The sequence below is a fragment of the Monodon monoceros genome, unplaced genomic scaffold, assembly GCF_005190385.1.
Source record: "Monodon monoceros isolate NGI ecotype Baffin Bay Population unplaced genomic scaffold, NGI_Narwhal_1 Super_Scaffold_19, whole genome shotgun sequence".
Classification (NCBI taxonomy): domain Eukaryota; kingdom Metazoa; phylum Chordata; class Mammalia; order Artiodactyla; family Monodontidae; genus Monodon; species Monodon monoceros.
The window spans coordinates 62,435,543-62,460,133 of NW_021703775.1; the positions used below are offsets into that span (position 1 = coordinate 62,435,543).

At 38.0% G+C, this 24,591-nt stretch overlaps 1 protein-coding gene across 1 annotated transcript in view; it reads right to left on the reverse strand.

The window, feature by feature from the left end:
- Positions 1–24,591, reverse strand: part of TTC27 (tetratricopeptide repeat domain 27) — a 185,453-nt gene that overhangs the window by 28,449 nt on the left and 132,413 nt on the right. The window contains exons 14-15 of the mRNA XM_029232289.1: positions 5,417–5,515; positions 1,697–1,749 (exon numbers count right to left, since the gene is read on the reverse strand). Of these exons, the coding sequence (XP_029088122.1) occupies positions 1,697–1,749; positions 5,417–5,515 (152 nt within the window). The remainder of the gene's footprint in view (positions 1–1,696; positions 1,750–5,416; positions 5,516–24,591) is intronic.

Genomic DNA, 24,591 nt, shown 5'->3' on the forward strand with positions numbered 1-24,591 from the left:
CCCACTTTGACACAAAAACCTATTCATGGAGCTGCAGGAAGACAAAAAAGTGTCAAAAAGAAGCTGAGGAACAATGTGCAAGAGCCACTAAGAGAGAAAGCAATTAGAATTCTTAGGATTAATGGGCTGGAGGACAACATAGAGTATCAAGAGCCTCACTACATACAAAATTATCAGTATTACTAGAAAAACCCACTGAGATCATTCTACAACTATGACACAGATTCCCCCTGCCCCTGCTTTAACTAAACCAAAAGGGTCTCTAGTGAGTTTTAACACAATCAGTTGCAATCAAGAACATAATATTATTTTCCAAAGAAAGCAGTAGAACAAACAGTTACTTTATTTATGTAGATTGTCATCCAAGAGCAGCGGAAGCATTTCATGATCTCGACGTAATGTGGATTTAATGATATCTTCAGAAATACTCGTGAATCCACAAAGAAAAATTAAATTTGAAAATAAGGCGAAATAAAGATGGAAATATATCTACCCTTTAATTCATTTATTTAAAACTGGGGCAACAGCCATCCTTGCCTCTTCCCTTTCCTTCGCTTTCTATAGCCAGTCAGTAAGCCCAGTTGGTTGTTCTCTTTATAAACTGGCATCTGCCCCTTCTTTTTCCAGTCTAGTTATCGCCTGCCTGGACTGTTACCACAGCTGTCTCCTAACTGGTTTCCCTGTCCCCAGTTCCCTCTCTATTCTGTCTCACACACTGTCACCAGATAAATCTTCCTAAAAAACTTCTTTCTTCATGAAATTACCCCACTGAAATCTCTGGCTTCCTACTGCCAACAGGATAGTCTCAACTAGTCAGTCAGATAATCAGAACACGCTGCCATTTGACCCCAAGTGACCTTTCCAACCTCATCTCCCACTACAGATCTCACTGGTCTCGAGCTGGACTATTTTACTTCCTGTATCCTAAAGTGTGGTGTTCATGCCCGTCACTCTGCATTTGGTCACACGGATTCAGAATGCTACACAAATTAATGACCATTTATTTCCAAATCCTGAAAGGCTTCCCTGTCTCCCCTCTACCAATTCTTCAAATTTTAGCTTGAATCCAACATTCTCTCAGAAGCATTTCTGAACCAGCATCACACACCTTCTCTCCTCTGAGATCCTCACAGGACTACATGAGTGGCAGAGAATATAACTGTTCTACAAATATCACCTACCATTATTATAGCCCTCTTTGTACTTCTCACATGAGATTTACCACATACTACTTATATTATTAATCAATTTTTAAAATAATATGGCATAATATTTTATTTTTTAAACCCACACTCCCTGAAGACATTGGTTCATACTTATATGTCTCAATAATGTCCAGTACACAGCAAGTAATCATTAAGAATCTATCAGTTGAGCTGACTGACTAAAGGCATGCTTGCTTTTACCATGCAATGAAATTTAGGATACAAAACTTCAGTATCAAATAAAGAGGTCAAAAAATATTTCTTAAAAAAAATATATATATATATTTCTTATTTTATTACATACTAAATGTTTTCAAGAAATAAACTACACCTGGAATGCAAATGGCGATATTAAGTCATTCTAACTCAAAGATATGGGTAGGCAAGGGGAAAAAGACAAAGAGTAAGGCACAATGTTTCAGTGTTCAGTTGAAGAAAATCATTCATTTATTTTGGAAGCAAAGTTCTTCATCTTTTTCTGATGCACTTACTTTTGTTTTAATCGGATATAAGAAGTTGATAAATTGTTCCAAGCTTCAGCATTCTGAAATGACAGACAACAGTTACAGACTATTCTCATTTAGGTATAATTGCTGCAACCAAAAATATAACGTATTTTCCTAGCTCAAGATGTACTCTTTACAATGTTAATTTTCAATAAGGTATGTTTAAAAATGTATAGGAAAATTAAATAAATTAAACTTAACACTTATAATTTAGAACAAAAATAGTCAACAAGGGCTTACCTGGTAGCACAGTGGTTAGGAATCTGCCTACCAATGCAGGGGACATGGGTTCAAGCCCTGGTCTGGGAAGATCCCACATGCTGCAGAGCAACTAAGCCCATATGCCACAAACTGAGCTTGTGCTCTAGAGCCCGCGAGCCACAACTACTGAGCCCACATGCCACGGCTACTGAAGCCCAAGCGTCTAGAGCCCGTGCTCCGCAATAAGAGAAGCCACCACAATGAGAAGTGCGTGCACCGCAATGAAGAGTAGCCCCCGCTCGCCACAATTAGAGAAAGCCCACGTGCAGCAACGAAGACCCAACGCAGCCATAAATAAATAAATAAATAATTTTTTAAGTCACCAAAATGATATAACTATTATAGCACTAATTTGGAAGTTTGCTAAGATTTTATTTCCAAATTTATATTTACAAAATAGTTGGACAATTTACAACATAATTTACACAATATATAGATTAACTACAAATCTAAAGTAATGCAAAATATTGTTTTTCCTATCATAAAAGGCTTTGCTATTTTACCATCATCCTTCATCAGATGGAAGAGTAAAGGAGTATGTGTTCTCCAGTGTTAAGCCTAAGTATTTCATCAATCAAACATATTTCTCTACCTATTCCTCTATGCAATGACAAAAATAAATTAAAGCCTCTATATAATTGTTGATTCTAACAAGAATGATATAAATTATGCTTGTTCCTCTTTGTTCCACGTTTTATAAAACATAAAGTATATAGTTCTCAAGTTCCACACCTATGATATAAAAATTAATTGGCAATGGACCTCTCCTTACAGACAGAGCACTGTTAGTACCAGACTAGCCTTATCACCATAAAAAGTTACAAACTGGACGAAATTTAGGAAACAACTGTTTTTGAGAAGTTGGACAAAGGGTTACACAGGACTATGATCCCTGAGAGAAGGACAGTTGAGTTGTCTCAACAATCAACCTACACTTCTATCTAGAGGCACTTTGAGGGCTGCAGCCCGGAAAGGTAGAAACCAAACAAAGCACAGCAAGTCTTACTAAGAGCGGGAAAAGAGTTCAGAGTTCAGGGCTGAAAAGGCGGCTGAATTTGCAAGACAAAATAACACGGAAGAGAGATCTGTGCAGACAATAAGCTCCAGAAATCTCAATAAGCATCTCCTTGAGTCCTCGGCTGAATACTAAGCTATACGTGTGCAGGGCAAAACTTCTTAAGGCCAGGCAGGGAACAACTACCAGACAGCTGTGAGCTGAATGGAGATTCTAGAGGTCACACAGTTCTGGGAGTTATTCAAGTTCCAACCAACCAGAGAGGAGAATTCTTACTGATCACCTGTGGGATTAAGTTCAGCCCCCAAACGGTTATACCTCAAAAGAAGGTTGACAGCAACTCTGGAATACGGACAACTCCAGACCCACCTTAAGCTTAAAATCAAGCTGATTCACAGGTAAATTAACCAAATGCCAAAATAAAACTCTACCTTCCTCAAGGGGAAGACAACAAAACCCAGAAACTCAACAACATAGCATCCACAAGTGTAGGATATAATTTTTAAAAATTGGTAGACAGGCAAACAAGCAGGAAAATTCATCCATAACCAAATAAAAAATCAGTAAATAGAAACAGACACAGAAATTAAAGAGATGTTGGAATAAGCATACAAAAATTTCAAAGCAGTTGTTATAAACATAAAAAAAGATTTGAAGAGAACACGATAAGGTAACAACTGGGGAATCTCAGTAGAAACATGAAAACTATAGAAGAACCAAATAAAAATTCTTGAACTAAAAAAAAAAAATACATTGTCTGAAATGATGTTTAGTTTTTATTTTAATTGAGATGTAACTGATATATAGCATTGTATTACTTTTAGGTGTACTACATAATGATTTGATATATGTGTATATATCGGTGGGATATATTGATTACCACAATAAGTTTAGTGAATATCCACCACCACACATAGTATAACAAGTTTAATGAATATGTTTAACAGCAGATTTGACATAAACATAAGAGCTAAACCAATAAAACTCTTAGAAGAAAAGATAAGGTAATCTTCATGATCTTAGATTTGGCAACAGATTCTTAAATATGACACCAAAAGCACAAGCAACAACAGAAGAAACAGACAGGCTGGACCTCATCAAAATTAAAAACTTTTGTACCTCAAAAGACACTATCAAGAAAGTGAAAAACAACTTGCAGAATAGGAGAAAATATTTGCAAATCATATATCTGATATCGGATTTGTATCTAGGATATATAAAGAATTCTTACAACTCAACAGTAAAAAGACCAATAACCCAAATAGGTAAAGGATATCAATAAACATTTCTCCAAAGATGATACACAAATGGCCAAAAAGCACATAAAAAGATGCTCAACATCATCAGCCATCAAGGAAATGCAAACTGAAACCACAACAAGATACCACCTACTAGGATGACTATAACCAAAAAGACAGACAATAATCAAAGACAAGTGCTGCCAAAGATGTTGAGAAATTAGAGCCCTCACACGTTGCCGGTGGGAATGTAAAACGGTGCTTTAGAAAACAGTCTGGCAGTTTCTCAAATTTTTGAATAGAGAACGGATGAATTGTGAAAACATTAATCTAAGTGAAGAAAAGGCAGTCAAAAAGACCATGCATTGTATGATTCCACTGATATGAAATATTCAGAACAGACAAATCTACAGAGACAGAATGTCCATTAGTGGCTGCCTAGGGGTGGGGATGGGGGGTAGACGTGGAAGGTGTTTGGGAGAAATGAGGAGTGACTGCTAACAGGTACAAGGGATTTCTTTTTATGGTAATAAAAATGTTCTAAAATTGACTGTGGGGATGGTTGCACAATTCTGAATATAATTTTAAAAATCATTATATTGTAAACTTTAAATGGATGAACTAGATGGCATGCGAATTATTTACCATCTCAGTAAAGCTGTTAAATATTTATAGACTAAAAGAACTTTCTAATGGTGCAATCAACACAGGCAGCACATGCTGGTGAGCGACAAAATATATGACACTTTGCTGTATACTCAGCAAAGTATATTTTTAACTAAAAAACTGTTTTATCAAAACTATTTTCTAAACAAAACAATGAATAACTTAGCTATTACGAGAAGAAACTTATTTCTAGATTTATAACTAATATAACTTAGGGTGTGACCTTCTGCCAAAGGGATGCCTTCCTCCAACACAAAAGGAATTGGTGTTCTTCTTTTTTTTTTGACATAAAATAATACAAAGTTTGAATCTTTTTGCCGCCTTCTCTCTCTCTCACTCTCTTTTTTTTACTGTCATAAGAACACTTAACATGAGATCACCCTTTTTAAAAATTTTAGGTGTACTCATCTTGCATAACTGAAACTACAGACCCCTAGGAATTGCTGTTCTGAACTACAGTACAATTCAAATAGCTTAAAGAGTACCAAAGAGCTGTAATAAGGAAAGAAGACCAAACAAACTTACGTCGGGTTCTAGAGTCACACAGCGCTGAAATGCCCTTGCTGCACCTCCATAGTCTTCCAAGGCCAGATAGGCACAGCCCAGAGAAAACCACACCCCGAGCTGCAAAGACCAAAAGACAAAGTCATTCAAACACATAGACATTTATAGAATTAACCTGAAAATCATTTAAGATATTATCAACAAACACACTACACTACTATAAAGAATGCAGAGCTATAATTTGGCTTACATTTTATATTAGTTTAAATGTAGGAAACTTAGCAATGGAGATGGCACTTTTCCATATAATTTTCAAAGCTAATACAACACTGAAAGCATTGCAATATCACTGCACGTCTTTTACCAAGAAAGACCATTCTTTGTGTTAACCAACTCCATGAAAGCAATGGAGAGCTGTGTTGACAAGCCCTGATATTATAACTGTGGGATTAATCTAACATTTTTACTGAGCATCTATGTAACTGTGTAAAAAGTATACAGAGCATCAGCAGGTTCACAACTGATGAATGTATTACAAACTTGAGAGGAAACATTTTTGCTTCCATCTTCAAGTTAGACCACAAGTACTTCTGCAGTTTAACCAAGAGCCAAATTGCCCTAGCATGTATCTGTTTAGGCATGCCCAAAATAATTTAGAAAAAGCAGGCTGAGAATCTGGATTACCAAAGAGTCATTCAAAGAGGAAAGCCTGACTTAAGTCAGTATGATTTGTAAACTTAGAGATGTAGAAAACAGGTAAATTAGGAAGTAGCTATTGAAATCACAAAAGAATTCTTTACATCACAGGGTTTCCTTAAAATTCAATAGCCTCTGTCAAAAGGAAGATAAGACTGATAAAAATTCAATGAAATTAGTCAGAAATGCAGCTATTACAACTTTGCTTTCCTTTTGGATATAGTTAGTAAGGCCAGCAGCAGAATGCAGCTTACTTTCTTACTTTCTTTGACTTCCAGTACAAAGGCAGTAAGCCAGCAGACAGACTTGGTTGAACACTTTAGGGTGGGAAAGGAAATGAGGTGCTCTGTTATCTGTCCATAGCCTTCCACAGAGGCGAGTAGGAAGCTGTCCCTACATCCCTCCTCCCGCTGCCATTCCTACAAAACTTGTTCCATATGGCTAGTTGAGGCCTGAAATTTCTTTAAGCAGATATAGATTTTTAGCGGATAATTAGAGATAAGGCTTAGAAAGCAAACATCCTTGGGCAATTTAACACTTTGCCTTGAATTCACAAGAGGCTATAAATAACTGCTACAAGGAGCCTTTAAGAGAAGAGATTTTTTTAGAGGTATAGGTAATGGCTAGAAACGGGGTGGCTGTGTGTTTGGGGGGGTGGGGGGATGCAGAGGTACTAGGTGGAAATAAAGTTAGAAGTTCACTTTTCTCAATCAAGGGACTCTAGCAACTTAAAAATTAGGTCATTACACTTTGCTTTTGTCTGGTTATTTACAGAATTAACTGCAAAGAGTTCCATACTCACTAAATGTGACTCATTTTGGGAAGGTCCGATGCTAACGTATAAAACAACATATAAAACAAGCTCTCTTACTTTTAATCTAGTTGAAAGTTTCAAAATCTGTGTATTATATTTCATCATTTATAAGGTGCACTTTTTTTTCCATTTAACGTCTACAATAGATGCATCTTAATAACCCATAGCTGATCAGTTTTATTGGCAGCATTCAATTTTCTATACAAGGTGGCACTTACATGTGCCTCTTACAATTGACAGCATCTTATACCCCAATAAATCATGGCAGCAAGTTTACTTGGAATGAGGTATACCTCATTCTGGGACTAAATCAAGAAAAATGAGAATTGCCCTCAAAGTTCTCAAAATGCATGTGCCCTGCTTGCTTCCTGCATCAGCAAAGGACAAACTCCCCACAAAACTATTTCACATGTGTTATAAAAAACATCAAGTGTAAATTTAAGATGTAAATAAAGAACTTTATTTTTCAATCCACCTGAAAAAACAAAGGTTACAAACATCTGAAATTAGCAATTATCTCACAGCTCTAACACAAGCTGGTGATGAGATTACTGTTGATCTTTAGGTTTTTAAAGCAAGTCAATATTTTGTAACCAATGTCCTAAAACCAAAATAAATTTGATAAAAACCAGGCAGATGACAATTTAATATATAGTATTATGATTCTCTTTTCGCTCTTGGTAATTTGTGTAATTGCTTTTTAATTTGCATCTGAAAGAAAATTCTAGAATCATTAACTGCTAGTAGGTTTTCATCTACTGATAACATATAATTATGATGGGAGATGACTTCTGTACACATCCTATTCTTTGAAATCATGAAATGGCTTTAAAAAAAAAAACAACTCTAGGGTCTTCTAACTGCTCTGGCTGACCCACTAAACCATCAAAACTGCATTCATACCCTGCATCTCCATTGAGGTCTTCGGAATTTGGCAGACTAAGGAGAATATTCAGTGCCTCTTACTCTTTTCATTTTAAACTATTACTTAATCTATATTATCCTCACTGGCATCTTGATTTAGGATGGTCATGCTCTGAAGAACAGAACATCATAAAAGAAAAAAAAATCAAAAGAAGCTTCAAAAAAAAAAGAAAACTCACATGATTCCCCAAATTAAAGTTGTATATGGTTGAGTACCAAAGGTCTCTATCTTCTAGTCCAATGCTATCAAATAGAAATATAATGCTAGCCTCATTACATTTGCTAGTAGCTATTTTAAAAAGTAAAAAGAAATGGGTGAAATAAATGTTAATAACATATTTTATTTAACTCTACATATCCAAAATAGTATCATTTCAACATGTTATCAATATACAAAATTATTGAGATATTTTATGTTCATTTTTTTCGTATGACATCTTTGAAACATGATGTGTGTCCTACACTTACAGCATCTCAATTTGGACCAGCCACACTTCAAGTGCTCAACCGCCACATGTGGCTAGTGGCTACCGTACTGGGCAGCACACTTCTACACTATTTCTCCAAAACACTGAGACAGACCCTGGCATACCCGCATCCCTCCCTTTTTTCTCCATTGAAAAAACTAGCTCCTCTGGCTGACACCCTCCCTTAGGCTCCAACTCTTCATATACTATAGTCACTGCTGTCCTCTCCATACAACAGCAACCAGAATAATTAGCACTTAATGAGCACCTACAATGTTTGCCAAGCACTGATACTGCGAGCTTTCCACACATTAACCTCATCTATTCCTCACAACAGCCTTGTGAGGCAGTAAATATCACCCTCATTAAAGAGGTGACCATGGACCAGAGGCAGTCAGCAAAAGAGGAGATTCGAGGCCCAGTCAGTGTGACTCCAGAGCCCACATCATCTCCATGTTACCATGCCGCCCCCCGCTACACCGTCTGCCCCACACGCAGCCATGATTTACGGCAGTGCCATCCTTGTCACCAGTAGAGAGGGCGGGGTGTTGGGGGGAAGGAAAGAGTCCAATTAACATGTGCTGGGAAAACCCAGGAGACCAAATTTTTAAGAACCAGGGCATCATCTAATTCCCTCCTCCAAAAGCTCTCTGGATTAGGCAAGTGGACAAAGATGAAGCAGAAGAATCGATGGCTGTTTGGTTGGAGGAAAGAGCTGAAAGGCAAATCTCTTACCAAGGGACTGGGCAAGGATGGAGAAAGATAATCACCTGACAGGGAAGCTCTGGTGGAGATTTCTGTGGAGCTTATTTCCAAGGCAAATTGTGAAGGCAGGCAATCTGTAGGCAGGGCAGTGATCTTTAGAAGCTGACAGTCTAGCTTTTTCCTCTGAGGGAGCCAGTACAGAAACACAAAAGCAGACCAACTATTTATCTTTAATATGATGATATATGCACTTGAAGAATGGTTTTAAATTATTTTAAAGATAATTATCAAAAAGCAGGAATGGTTGAAAACATGATCTCTCTTTGAATTTCCCTCAAAAGCCCCCTACAGAAACAGTGCAATAGAGGGAAAGATAAATGACTGGGATTCAAGAGGTTCTAAGGTACTGTATGACCTTGGCCATGTCACTTAACCTCTGAGTCTTAGTTCCCCAGTTGTTAAATAGGGGGGTGGGGGGGGTGGATTAAGCAAAAATTCCAAGGCTCCTTCAGACCTCAGATTCTGAAAACCTGGAGGTGACAGGGTTCAAAGGTACATTAATGCCATCTAGTGGCAGAACAAGTACACTGATGATGCAAATAGAATACTTAGAATCAGCAGGGTTGACAAACTAGGAGGAAATCAGTTCAATTACAGGCTTAGAAATCAATGAAAAGAGGCGGTGAGGAAAATGAGGCCTAGAAAAGAGATGATTTGCCTAAAGCCACACAATGGTTCCTGGTTTCTGGTGTGCAATACATGTGATGAAGAGAGTAACTGCAATACTTACTAAACCTTAATAATTAAAATAGAAATTGAACACTAAGTACCACCGGACAGTGGGCATGGATTACTTTTAAAAGTTAATTTTTACAAGGGTATTTAAAGCACATCTGCAATAGGTCTCATTTACTTATGTATTACAATTTTCTTTCTTAAATTATGAGCCTACTATTCAAATTTCCTTCCACCTCAAGGCTTCTGCAGAATGAATGAATAATCAGTAGCTTCACTTTTTTTTTTTACTAATTTTCCTTACAGGATTGTTACCATATAATAAAGTGTAACACATTATAATTGAATCCTGAAGCCAAGCTACATTCTCCATTCTCTCCTTTCTATACCCCTGACTCATTCCCATGACCCCAAACGCAGATAAGTTGTTGAATGCGGCTTCATTAAACAGGAAATGACCCAAGCCAAATCCAAGAGAGCTATCAATGTTGTCTGGTAATATCTTTTCCTAAAATGATGCTTGCTGCTCATAGTTTTTAAAAATGTGCAACACCAACTCTTTCGTAACCAAATTTCTCACTTACTATTAAATACTATGTTCTCCTCCCTGAGGAAACACAAGTCTTAACCTGCCAGCTTCTCCCTCTCTCTCAAAAGTTTCCTCTATGTCAGTGTCTTCTTTTAAACTACAAGAGCAACTGATTTTATACACACTTTTTTTCTTTTACTAGAAAGGGTATTGTTTAGTGTCCTCCTCTTATTCCCGTCCTAGACTTGGTTACCACTGGTTCTTCTATTTGCCTACTCTTTCCAGAGAATTCACATGTGAGGTAACATGGGTGTTTACACATCACCTGCATGAAACTCCCCTGTTAGATATACCTCCCTGTCTTTAGGCTACAGATAATGGGGTAACAATGATTTTCTACCACACTGCAATGGGCAGGACAGAAAACTCCACGACAACTGAGAACTTACTATGGGCCAGGAAATATGCTAGATACTTTATACATATTGGCTCTAATTTTCCCAACAGCAAATTGAGATAGGGATTATATCTCCACTTTACAAATGAGGAAACTGAAGCTCAGAAAGATGAAGTGATTTACCTTGGGATTACTAGGATTCAGAGTCAGGTCTATGGCCGCAGAGCTCTGCCCTCCCCTCTACCCCTTAGTCCCAGCTACAGCCCAGATGTTATCACAGTGCTCGTATTTCTTGGCAGTTATGCAAGTTAGACCTTAAGAGTTTCATTTTTTATTGCTTACCAATATGAGAAAGGAAGAACAAAAGAGAAAGAATCTCTTTTTTCTCTACATATTATTCGCATATGGTTATTCTCTTCTCCACTGGAATGTAAGCTCCAATCTCCTCGAACCTCCCCACCACAGTAACACAAGTGCACAATAGAAACTCTAACTCCATTTCAAATAAAAACATTTCTTCTTTCAAAAACTGAAATGAAAGAGAAAAAGTTGACCCCTACAAATCAAAGAAGAACAAAAGTTCTCAGGTTAATTAACAATTCTATCAGAGTACTACATCGTGGAAGTCTAGTCTTACAAATAGCACGGGCAGGGAAAGGTTGCCTTGATTCCTCTAAAACTCCCTGGTCTCGCAGAGAGTCACCCGCTGTCATGTGCTGGACTGTACCATTACATCAAAGTTACAACTTCACTTTGCTCCTGACAAAAGCCCCAATGGTTATGTATTAAAGAAAAACATTCAAACCCGACAGTCTTGTATTCAAGGCTTTCCATAACGTCTAACTTGACCTCAGCCAAATCTGCCATTCCTTCCTAAATAAGACAACATCCTCTAGAGGCAAAACAATGAACCGGTTAAGAGTAAGTGCTCTGAAATCAGAAAGCCCCACCCCGATCCCAGCGCCACGCCTCATAAGCTGTGGGATCTCGTGTAAATTAATTAACCCTCTATTTCCTCACCTGTGAAATGAGGGGAATAACAGTAAGTACCTTGGGGATTGGGCTGAGGATTAAAACTGTATGCAAAATGCTTAGAATAGTACCTGGCACCTAGTAAATACTCAACGTTGGCTGCTGGAATTATTATTACAACTGAATTTAAGAATAAATAGTCAGGGCTTCCCTGGTGGCGCAGTGGTTGGGAGTCCGCCTGCCGATGCAGGGGACACGGGTTCGTGCCCCGGTTCGGGAAGATCCCACATGCCGCGGAGCGGCTGGGCCCGTGAGCCATGGCTGCTGAGCCTGCGCGTCCGGAGCCTGTGCTCTGCAACGGGAGAGGCCACAACAGTGAGAGGCCCGCGTACCGCAGAACAAAAAAAAAAAGAATAAATAGTCAAAACCTACAGCTACCAAGAAACCTTTGCTTGCTACATGCTTGAATTTTGCATCTGCTAGTCTCCTTTCCCGAAACTATTTTCCTAATTTTTGCCTCCTATCTAAATCCCAACCACTCCTCTTAGTTCATGACATCTCCATCAGGCCTTACCTCCTTCTCATCACGCCATCACTAGGCACCCAAAGCATGGCGTCTATTTACTCTACCCCTTGGTCACAGGAAAAGTTACTTCTGCCTCTTCTCTCCATTTAGCCCATATAAACCACAGGAGAGCAAGAGGCCACATCTCAACACAATTCTTTCGTAACCCCTCCCCCAATACCTCAGTGATTTTATAAAGAGTTCATTTACACTTATATTCTAGCTTACACTATAGAAGATGCTTAATAAACAGAAACTGCTATTATAATATTAATGCTCTCATCTTCTTTCCTGTTTCGTTGGAAACATTATTCTGTTTCCAGAGCTAATGCCTTCGTCTCTTCTCATTTCACTCTTTCCTAGAATGACATTCCCTAGGTTAGCAACCCATCTCTCTCTATAACATTCAATCTCTCCTTCACTCACTGGATTCAACCACATAAAGGTCTCCAGTATCTTGAACAGTGTTACTTGACTCTTCTGCCCCTTGGTACAACACTCTACATTTTGACTCTCATTTCCTTGACATGCTCCTAAAAAGAACAGTCTATGGATGTTATGTCCATTTCCTCAGCGGCCACACACTCTTTTGCCTCCTGAAGCTGGTTTTAAAGGTCATTAGTGAGCTCCAAATCCAATAAACTCTTCTTAGCTCTCTTTAGACTTTATCACTACACGTGACATTTCTTACTGATACTTGTTCTTCCTTTAGTTTCCATGACTCCCTTCTTTGGGGTCCTTCTATCCCTCTGACCAAGACTCTGGTATATTTTGTTTGAATCATATTTCACTGGTGCTACTTCTTCTACCTTCCTCCAACCCCTGGAGATGCCCGAAGTTCAAGATTTTGCCTCGTGTTCTCTTCCAACACAGTTTTCTGTCAAGAGTTCATTCACTTGCATGGATTCACCTTACTTCCACAGAAAAGTCCCAATCTGCAAGCTCAGTTCTTGGCCTCACTCCTAGGCTTCAGGCTTGGACTGACTTTCAGTGGACTGTGAGCCCTCTCTACTCTGACACGGCAACATCTCTTCATATTCAACACTCAAAACACATCATCTTCCCCTACCAAAGATACTTTCCCTTCCTCCTGAATTCTCTGTATCTATCAATAGGGACATTTCCTTTTTAACCAAACAATTGAGAAAACTGGCATGTTCTCAGATCCCGAACTCTCCCTCAATGCTGCCAATCCAGTGAATAAGGCCCAGAAAATTTTCCTTTATAATGAGCTTCAACCTGTTCTATCTTTCCATCCTCACTGCTAAAGCCACTGATCACTCATCCATGACATTCATCCCTTATTTAAACTTCCTAGAATATCACTTTTGTCATATCACTCTTTTATTCAAAACCACAACAGACTTCCATATCTGTAGGGTTACTAATCCTGAAGAAAGGCACTTAAGGCCCTTCACAAACTAGTTCTGTCCATATCATTTCCCAGTGGAAACTCTCTGCTCTCTGCTGATAGGCTGACACAGCCCAGTTCATTCCCACATCCGTGTCTGGTTCACAGCAGGATCTTGATAATGCTTAGTGAGGCAACCACATAATGTACTGTTCAAACTGCAACATTTTTAAAAATGAAACAAGACATTAAAAAACCATTAAAATTATAGGACCTTAAAAAGACCTTATTTATTGACCAACAAACTACTGATTGTCAAATTGGTTTTACTACTAATATAACAGGGGACCTAAAGACAGTTCTATTCGAAAACCATTTTCAAAAGTAAAATTATTTATTGAATAAAATATATTAAAAATTTGTAAATTCTGATTATCTGAAATTTAAAAATAACAAAAGGAACATTAAGCAAGCTATATATTTGTGACATCTGCATATTTCTCTAATATATTACAGAATTAAAATCAATTTTTCTTAGCAGATATTCATATCCTCTAATCAGTTCCTTAGTCATATCTAATTCTAATACCATGTCATTGATATTTTCTGATAATTTTTTCAGTATCTTAGTACTTTTAATTTTTCATAAAAGTGCCTACTGTCTACTTCAAAGTTGTTCTTTATTGTTAATTGTCAAATTTATTGTTAATACATTTAAAATTGTTAAAACTTTTGACTGACTCTTTGTAGGTCATAATAATTTTAGCTGAGAAAATATTCTTTCTAAATGTACTGAGGAAAAATTAAAAATAGAACCACCGTATGATCCAGCAATCTCACTGCTGAGTATATAGCTGAAGGAAATGAAATCACTCCTCGAAGAGATATCTGCACCCTCATGTTCACTGTAGCATTATTCACAATAGCTGAGACATGTAAACAAACTGTCTGTCAATAGATGAATGTATAAAGAAATTGTGTGAGTGTGTGCACACGCAGGGTGAAATATTATTCAGCCATGAAAAAGAAGGAAATCTTGCCTTTGGCAACAACATGGATGAACTTTGAGGGCATTTTGCTAAGTGAAATAAGTTAGACAGAGAAAGACAAATACCATATGCTCTCACGTGTATGTGGAATCTAAAAAAGCCAAACTCATAGAAATAGAAGAATGGTTTTTGCCAGGAGTTGGGGGTAGGGGAAAGTGGGAAGATGTTGGTCAAAGCATACAAACTTCCAGTTATAAGATAAATAAGTTCTGGGGATCTAACATACAGCCAGGTGACTATAGTTAACAATACTGTATTATATACTTGAAAATTGCTAAAAGAGTAGATCTTAAATATTATCATCACACACACACAAAGGTGACAGAGGTGAGGTGACAGAGGTGTTAACTAATGCTCCTGTGGTAATCATTTCACAATATATACATGTATCAAATCTTATCACGTTGTATGCCTTACACAATATGTCAATTATACAATATGTCGATTATATCTCAATAAAGCTGGGAAAAATTTTTTTTAATGTACTGAGATAACTAGGAAGCTCAGAGCAACCGCTGCTAAACAAAGGATATTCTGAATTCTAGTTTTGTTAATACTGAAGCTTATAAATATTTTTCTTTGGTCCTGTCTTTTGGCCTCCATTTAGAGTACCTTTCTTCAACAAATATTTTTAACAGGACAAAATTCATCAAATAATTCATCAAATTTATGATTCTTTGTACGTTTCATCAAACTTACAAATTTATAAATTATACGCCTTCTCAATTACATTCTATTCTAGAATAGAATATAAATTTATTCAGTTAAAATCAAAAGCTTTGGCAAATTATTATTGATATCTTAAGAACAATGGTACTTGGTTATTTTTTTAAGTCCTTATGTTTTTAGAGATACATACTAAAACATTTAAATATGAAATATTGGGTTTGTTTCAAAATAATATGGGATGGAGTGGGGAAATATAGATGAAACAGGCCCAGTCATGAGTTAGTAACTGTTGAAGCTGGTTCATAGGCACATGGGAGGGGACTCTTTATTCTGGTCTCTGCTAGTATATATTTTGTATAATTGAAAGTTTCATAACAAAAGGTTACAAAGAAAAGATTCCTCCTAGGTAGATGTTACAGACTGAACTGTATCCCTCTCAAAATTCATATGTTGGGGATTCCCTGGTGGCACAGTGGTTGAGAGTCCGCCTGCCAATGCGGGGGGCACGGGTTCATGCCCCAGTCCGGGAGGATCCCACATGTTGCGGAGCAGCTGGGCCCGTGAGCCATGGCCGCTGAGCCTGCGCGTCCGGAGCCTGTGCTCCGCAACGGGAGAGGCCACAACAGTGAGAGGCCTGCGTACTGCAGAGAGGAAAAAAAAAAGAAAAAAAATTCATATGTTGAAGCTCAACCCGCAGTGTGACTGTATTTGGAGATAGGGCCTTTAAGGAGATAATTAAGGTTAAATGAGGTCATAATGGTGAGGCCCTAATCCAACAGGACTGGTATCATTTGAAGAAGAAGAAAAGACACTGGAGCTCTCTCTACACATGAACAGAGAAAAGGCCATGTGAGGAGACAGTGAAAAGGTAGCCATCTAAAAGCAAGGAAAAGACCTCACCAGAAACCAACCCTGAAGGCACCTTGATCTTGGACTTCTAGCTTCCAGAACTGTGAAAAAATTAATTTCCACAGTGGTTTAAACCACCCAGTCTGTAGTATAATTAAACCACAGTGGTTTAAACCACCCAGTCTCTGTAGTATCAGTCAGCCCTTAGCAGACTAACACAGTAGGGATATTCAAAAGTACAATTATACATTATTAAATTAAATCCTGTACACGATTTAAACTCTAATTGTTCCTCTTCAAGATAAATTTCAATGTCTTCCTGTTTGAGAGTTTGCTTTCAATAATTACAATCTGGTAAAAGTTGTAAAAGCTGAAATTTTTTTGAACTCCGTTAATTGAATACATAAAAGATTTCCAATTGATTTTGAACACAATGCAGCCCAAACGAAAGACTCCTTAAAAAAAAAAAGTTCCTATCATTATAGGACACTTAAATTGATTTATTAAAAAATTCTTCAAAAAACTCAAACAGGGCTTCCCTAGTGGCACAGTGGTTAAGAATCTGCCTGCCAATGCAAGGGACACAGGTTCGAGCCCTGGCCCAGGAAGATCCCACATGCCACGGAGCAGCTGGGCCCGTGCGCCACAACTACTGAGCCTGAGCTCTAGAGCCTGAAGGCCACAACTACTGAGCCCACATGCCACAACTACTGAAGGCTGTACAACTAGAGCCCGTGCTCCGCAACAAGAAAAGCCATGACAATGAGAAGCCCGCGCACCGCAATGTAGAGTAGCCCCTGCTCACTGCAACTAGGGAAAGCCCGTGCACAGCAACAAAGACCCAACACAGCCATAAATAAATAAATAAATTTATTTAAAAAAAAACTCAAACATTTTTATAGTGCATTAGGTGATGGGCAGCAACAAGAGAAAGTATATACTGCCACGCTAATTTTATTTTAATTCAACATCAGACATCACATCAGACATCACAAGAATTTTGTAATTTAATTACCCAAACAGTGTATATTAAAGTATGTGTAAATGACGACCGCTAGTTTTTATTTCCATTGGTAGAAGCTTGTTTGGACCATATTATGTCCACCACTACAACCCATTCCAAGTACATTTCTGTTCCACTGGTTTTCTTAATTCAAAAAGAGAATTACTTTTACCATGTTGTCACGCTCCATGAAAATTTGTATCCTTATTATCACCACTAAAAGAAATACTTTTATCTTTGATGTTTAACAATAGCATTCAGAATAATGTCATATGTTTCAACTTTAATAGAGTGAATTTCCAAAAATTTTATTTTGAATCCAATAATTAGGTGAAAACAATTAAAACCATTGTGAGAACCAAATTAATGAGTTTTCCATTTGAAGCATCTGATGCCACTGATATAAAACTGGCAGATTCAACTGTTAATGAACCACTTCTGCTAAGAGCTAGCACATTAACAGTTATGCTCTCACTTTTCACACACACACGAAAAACTCTGGTATCAACTAATTTTCTAAACTAATTTTGTGCATTTTCATTTGCTCTAGATAAAAGTCCAGTCTCACAGAATGACATGAAAATACACCTCCTACAGCTGCATATTAAATTGTCATCTTTGGACATGCTTCCTATTAAAACAACAACAACAACTACTAACTTTTGACATAAACACTAATGTTTCTTCAGAAATCTTGGGTCTTCTGGTTTTCATGTGATTAGTGACATGATTACGGCCCCTGAGGTGGAATTTAATTATATCAGCTAAATCTTGGACAAGTTATATTAATACATTTATTTACTCTCTTGACAAGTGAAAATTAAGTTCTTAATTATTCCCTAAAAACACATTTTAAAAATTTGTTTGCTTTTTGGAGATGATTGCTGCCAAAAGGGTTTACTATAAACTATATAAAAAGTTACCAAGCAATATAATATAGAAATAGTGGTACATTTAGAACATACAGTAAGTGACCAAACCCCTGCGGCAAGGGAATCCAGCCTATTCTCCATGTGCTTTTATTTCTGGCAGGACTGCTTTGCCTCTACTCCCCATACATCTATCTAGCCTACAATTCCCCATATTTCCCACTAATTCTGCCAACTGGTAACCAGGCAACATCATGCATCTCACAGGCTGCAGCTTGGCACAAGTGTCTGATATATACCAAGGGGCTTATAGAGACATTGGCTCAAACATTTCTCCTACCACCACCCAAAACCTGAAGGAGGTGGCTACCCTCAGCCACTCAGAGCAAACACAGTTGATGTTATCAGCAAGCATCCTACACACTGTCCTCTAAAGGGCAATGTTAGTTAAGTTGCATCTGGAAAGCATTGGGGAAAAAAGACACAGGCTCCTACTGGCCACCTTTCAGATTTTATAGCACGTCGTAAAGTGGGAGATCCATCCACCACATGCATTAAACACAACACTAGATGAGGCTATGGCTGAAGACAGAAGTACAAAATGAATGTCTATGAAAACCCATTCCAACTTCTTTTAATGTAACTATTAATAATAGCACTTCATTTAAAAAGTAAAAATCTGGGGACTTCCCTAGTGGTCCAGTGGTTAAGACTCTGAGCTTCTAATGCAGGGGGCGTGGGTTCAATCCCTGGTCAGGGAAATAAGATCCCACATGCCGTACAGTGTGGCCAAAAATTTAAAAAAAAAAAAAAAGTAAAAATCTGGGACATACAATAAACTGGATGTGTTATCAGGATATTAGGCACAAATTAGGATAGCCACTTAGTAAACTCTCAAATCTTCACCTTTCTTCATGCTTTTCTCCTACCTGTGAAGCCAGTTCCCCTCCTGCACATCTACTCACTTTGCATGAATCAGTGAACATCTAAGCTAACTTCTGTCCCATCTCTGGGTCCATCAGTCCACAGCGACCCCTCACCTCCTCTCAACTCCTATAGCCCTGCTGCCTATACATGTATCTTTCCATATATATACTGCCAGTAATATCTTATAACCTTACAAAGATGACCAGTTAATTGAGGAGGAAAGTCAAGGAAAATTTTAAATTTTGAATGGGGGTAAGGGGGGAAATAGACAAAATAAAAGGAATAAAGTATCTGCACTGAGGGAGGGGTAAAAAATGATAGGAAGTGACATGTTCCTTTTTCAGGGCTACACATACTAGCTTGATATCTGAACAATTTCTTTGTTTTTATTTTTTGCATAAAAGTAGGGGACAATGAGAATAACTACCTAAGAGTAGACCTAAGGATTTATGTTTTAATTCTGGTCCTGAGTCTACAAAATCCTGCTTGGGAGGTTTGGTGACCACTTCCCCGACTTCAGCTTTTTTTTTTTTTAACCTCTTTATTGGAGTATCATTGCTTTACAATGGTGTGTCAGTTTCTGCTTTATATCAAAGTGAATCAGCTATACAAACACATATATCCCCATATCCCCTCCCTCTTGCATCTCCTCCCTCCCACCCTCCCTATCCCACCCCTCTAGGTGGTCACAAAGCACCGAGCTGATATCCCTGTGCAATGCGGCTGCTTCCCACTAGCTATCCGTTTTACATTTGGTAGTGTACATATATCCATGACACTTTCACACTTTGTCCCAGCTTACCCTTCTCCCTCCCGCCCCGTGTCCTCAAGTCCATTCTCTAGTAAGTCTGCGTCTTTATTCCTATCCTGCCCCTAGGTCCTTCATGACCTTTTTTTTTTTTTATAGATTCCATATATATGTGTTAGCATATGGTATTTGATGTTCTCTTTCTGACTTAATTCACTGTGTATGACAGACTCTAGGTCCATCCACCTCACTTCAAATAACTCAAATTTGGGCTTCCCTGGTGGCACAGTGGTTGAGGGTCCGCCTGCCGATGCAGGGGACGCGGGTTTGTGCCCCAGTCCGGGAAGATCCCACGTGCCGTGGAGCAGCTGGGCCCGTGAGCCATGGCCGCTGGGCCGGCGCGTCCGGAGCCTGTGCTCTGCGATAGGAGAGGCCACAACAGTGAGAGGCCTGCGTATCGCAAAAAAAGAAAAATAAAACAAAAAATAACTCAAATTCGTTTCTTTTTATGGCTGAGGAATATTCCATTGTATATATATGCCACATCTTCTTTATCCATTCATCTGTTGATGGACACTTAGGTCGCTTCCATGTCCTGGCTACTGTAAAGAGAGCTGCAGTGAACATTGTGGTACATGACTCTTTTTGAATTATGGTTTTCTCAAGGGATATGCCCAGTAGTGGGATTGCTGGGTCGTATGGTAGTTCTATTTTTACTTTTTTAAGGAACCTCCACACTGTTCTCCATAGTGGCTGTATCAATTTACATTCCCACCAACAGTGCAAGAGGGTTCCCTTTTCTCCACACCCTCTCCAGCATTTATTGTTTATAGATTTTTTGATGATGGCCATTCTGACTAGTGTGAGATGATATCTCATTGGAGTTTTTTTTTTTTTTTTTTTTTTTTTGCGGTACGCAGGCCTCTCACTGTTGTGGCCTCTCCCGTTGCAGAGCACAGGCTCCGGACGTGCAGGCTCAGCGGCCATGGCTCACGGGCCCAGCCGCTCCGCGGCATGTGGGATCTTCCCGAACCGGGGCACGAACCTGTGTCCCCTGCATCGGCAGGTGGACTCTCAACCACTGTGCCACCAGGGAAGCCCTCATTGTAGTTTTGATTTGCATTTCTCAATTGATTAATGAAGATGAGCATTCTTTCATGTGTTTGTTGGCAATCTGTATATCTTCTTTGGAGAAATGTCAATTTAGGTCTTCTGCCCATTTTTGGATTGGGTTGTTTTTTTGATATTGAGCTGCATGAGCTGCTTGTAAATTTTGGAGATTAATCCTTTGTCAGTTGCTTCATTTGCAAATATTTTCTCCCATTCTGAGGGTTGTCTTTTCATCTTGTTTATGGTTTCCTTTGCTGTGCAAACCCTTTTAAGTTTCATTAGGTCCCATTTGTTTATTTTTGTTTTTATTTCCATTTCTCTAGAAGGTGGGTCATAAAGGATCTTGCTGTGATTTATGTTATAGAGTGTTCTGCCTGTATTTTCCTCTAAGAGTTTGATAGTGTCTGGCCTTCCATTTAGGTCTTTAATCCATTTTGAATTTATTTTTGTGTACGGTGTTAGGGAGTGTTCTAATTTCATTCTTTTACATGTAGCTGTCCAGTTTACACAGCACCAATTATTGAGGAGGCTGTTTTTTCTCCATTGTATATTCTTGCCTCCTTTATCAAAAACAAGGTGACCATGTGTGCGTGGGTCTAACTCTGGGCTTTCTATCCTGTTCCATTGATCTATACTTCTGTTTTTGTGCCAGTACCATACTGTCACGATTACTGTACCTTTGTAGTGTAGTCTGAAGTCCGGGAGCCTGATTCCTCCAGCTCCGTTTTTCTTTCTCAAGATTGCTTTGGCTATTCGGGGTCTTTTGTGTTTCCATATAAATTGTGAAATTTTTTGTTCTAGTTCTGTGAAAAAAAGCCAGTGAGAGTTTGTAGGGATTGCACTGAATCTGTAGATTGCTTTGGGTAGTAGAGTCATTTTCACAATGTTGATTCTTCCAATCCAAGAACATGGTATATCTCCATCTATTTGTATCATCTTTCTTTCATCAGTGTCTTATAGTTTTCTGCATACAGGTCTTTTGTCTCCTTAGGCAGGTTTATTCCTAGGTATTTTATTGTTTTTGTTGCAGTGGTAAATGGGAGTGTTTCCTTAATTTTTCTCAGATTTTTCATCATTAGTGTATAGGAATGCAAGAGATTTCTGTGCATTAATTTTATATCCTGCTACTTTATCAAATTCATTGATTAGCTCTAGTAGTTTTCTGGTAGCACCTTCAGGATTCTACCAGTATAGTATCATGTCATTGGCAAACAGTGACAGCTTTACTTCTTCTTTTCCGATTTGGATGCCTTTTATTTCTTTTTCTTCTCTGACTGCTGTGGCTAAAACTTCCAAAACTATGTTGAATAATAGTGGTGAGAGTGGACAACCTTGTCTTTTTCCTGATCTTAGAGGAAATGGTTTCAGTCTTTCACCATTGAGAACAATGTTGGCTGTGGATTCGTCATATATGACCTTTATTATGTTGAGGTAAGTTCCCTCTATGCCTACTTTCTGGAGGTTTTTTTTTATCATAAATGTGTGTTGTATTTTGTCAAGTGTTTTCTGCATCTATTGAGATGACCATATGGTTTTTATTCTTCAATTTGTTAATATGGTGTATCACATTGATTGATTTGCATGTATTGAAGAATCCTTGCATTCCTGGGATAAACCCCACTTGATCATGGTGTATGATCCTTTTAATGTGCTGTTGGATTCTGGTTGCTAGTATTTTGTTGAGGATTTTTGCATCTATGTTCATCAGTGATATTGGCCTGTAGTTTTCTTTTTTTGTGACATCTTTGTCCGGTTTTGGTATCAGGGTGATGGGGGCCTTGTAGAATGAGTTTGGGAGTTTTCCTCCCTCTACTATATTTTGTAAGAGTTTGAGAAGGATAGGTGTTAGCTCTTCTCTAAATGTTTGATAGAATTCGCCTGTGAAGCCATCTGGTCCTGGGTTTTTGTTTGTTGGAAGATTTTTAATCACAGTCTCAATTTCAGTACTTGTGATAGGTCTGTTTGTATTTTCTATTTCTTCCTGGTTCAGTCTCAGAAGGTTGTGCTTTTCTAAGAATTTGTCCATTTCTTCCACGTTGTCCATTTTATTGGCATAGAGTTGCTTGTAGTAATCTCTCATGATCCTTTGTATTCCTGCAGTGTCAGTTGTTACGTCTCAGTTTTCATTTTTAATTCTGTTCATTTGTGTCTTCTCCCTTTTCTTCGTGATCATTCTGGCTAATGGTTTATCAATTTTGTTTATCTTCTCAAAGAACAAACCAGCTTTTAGTTTTATTGATCTTTGCTATTGTTTCCTTCATTTGTTTTTCATTTATTTCTGATCTGATCTTTATGATTTCTTTCCTTCTGCTAACTTTTGGGGGCTTTTTTGTTCTTCTTTCTCTAATTGCTTTAGGTGTAAGCTTAGGTTATTTATTTGAGACGTTTCTTGTTTCTTGAGGGAGGCTTGCATTGCTATAAACTTCCCTCTTAGAACTGCTTTTGCTGTATCCCATAGGTTTTGGGTCGTTGTTTTCACTGTCATTTGTTTCTAGGTGTTTTGTGATTTCCTCTTTGATTTCTTCAGTGATCTCTTGGTTATTTAGTAGTGTATTGTTTAGCCTCCACGTGTTTGTGTGTTTTACAGATTTTTTCCTGTAACTGATATCTAGTCTCATAGCGTTGTCGTTGGAAAAGATACTTGATACATTTCAATTTTCTTAAATTTACCAAGGCTTGATTTGTGACCCAAGATATGATCTACCCTGGAGAACGTTCTATGAGCACTTGAGAAGAAAGTGTATTCTGTTGTTTTTGGATGGAATGTCCTATAAATATCAATGAAGTCCATCTTGTTTAATGTATCACTTAAAGCTTGTGTTTCCTTATTTATTGTCATTTTGGATGATCTGTCCATTGGTGAAAATGGGGTGTTAAAGTCCCCTACTATAACTGTGTTACTGTTGATTTCTCCTTTCATGGCTGTTAGCATTTGCTTATGTACTGAGTGCTCCTATGTTGGGTGCATCAATATTTACAATTGTTATATCTTCTTCTTGGATTGATCCCTTGATCATTATGTAGTGTCCTTCTTTGTCTCTTGTAATAGCCTTTGTTTTAAAGTCTATTTTGTCTGATATGAGAATTGCTACTCCAGCTTTCTTTTGATTTCCATTTGCATGGAATATCTTTTTCCATCCCCTCAGTTTGTCTGTATGTGTCCCTAGTTCTGCAGTGTGTCTCTTGTAGACAGCATATATAGGGATCTTGTTTTTGTATCCATTCAGCCGGTCTATGTCTTTTGGTTGGAGCATTTAATCTTTTTACGTTTAAGGTAATTATCAATATGTATGTTCCTATTACCATTCACTTCAGCTTCTAACAGCCCACAATCCCCAGAAGTCTACGGTTGATTTTGAATTTTAGTAGTTTCAAAAGTTACTTGGGAAAATGAAACAGGTAGGGGTAAACGAATGGTAGCTAGCAATCTCAACACAAATGCAAATGGTACACACATCTTCTGGTTCTCTAACAAATGCACCATAGATAAATGCATTTAGTTTTGTAGACTATCCCTGACATAAAACCAAACATTCCTATTTTTATAACAATTTGATTTCAGGAAGCCATTACAATGCACAAAAGCCATTCAAATATCTCTCTCATTTGCCTGAGTTTTGTTATTAAACCTAATTGTTTGGATATGTCAGAAAAGCAGGGATAGAAGTTTTAAAATTCTCTTTTTCTATTTTCCTTTCATTCCAGGACTTAGAGGAGACGATAGCATGTAGGAGCTCTCCTTCTTCAGAGACAATTCAAACTTGCATCAAGAGTTATAGTAAGTCTACAGCATTCAAGTTTGCATCCTGTAGTAGTT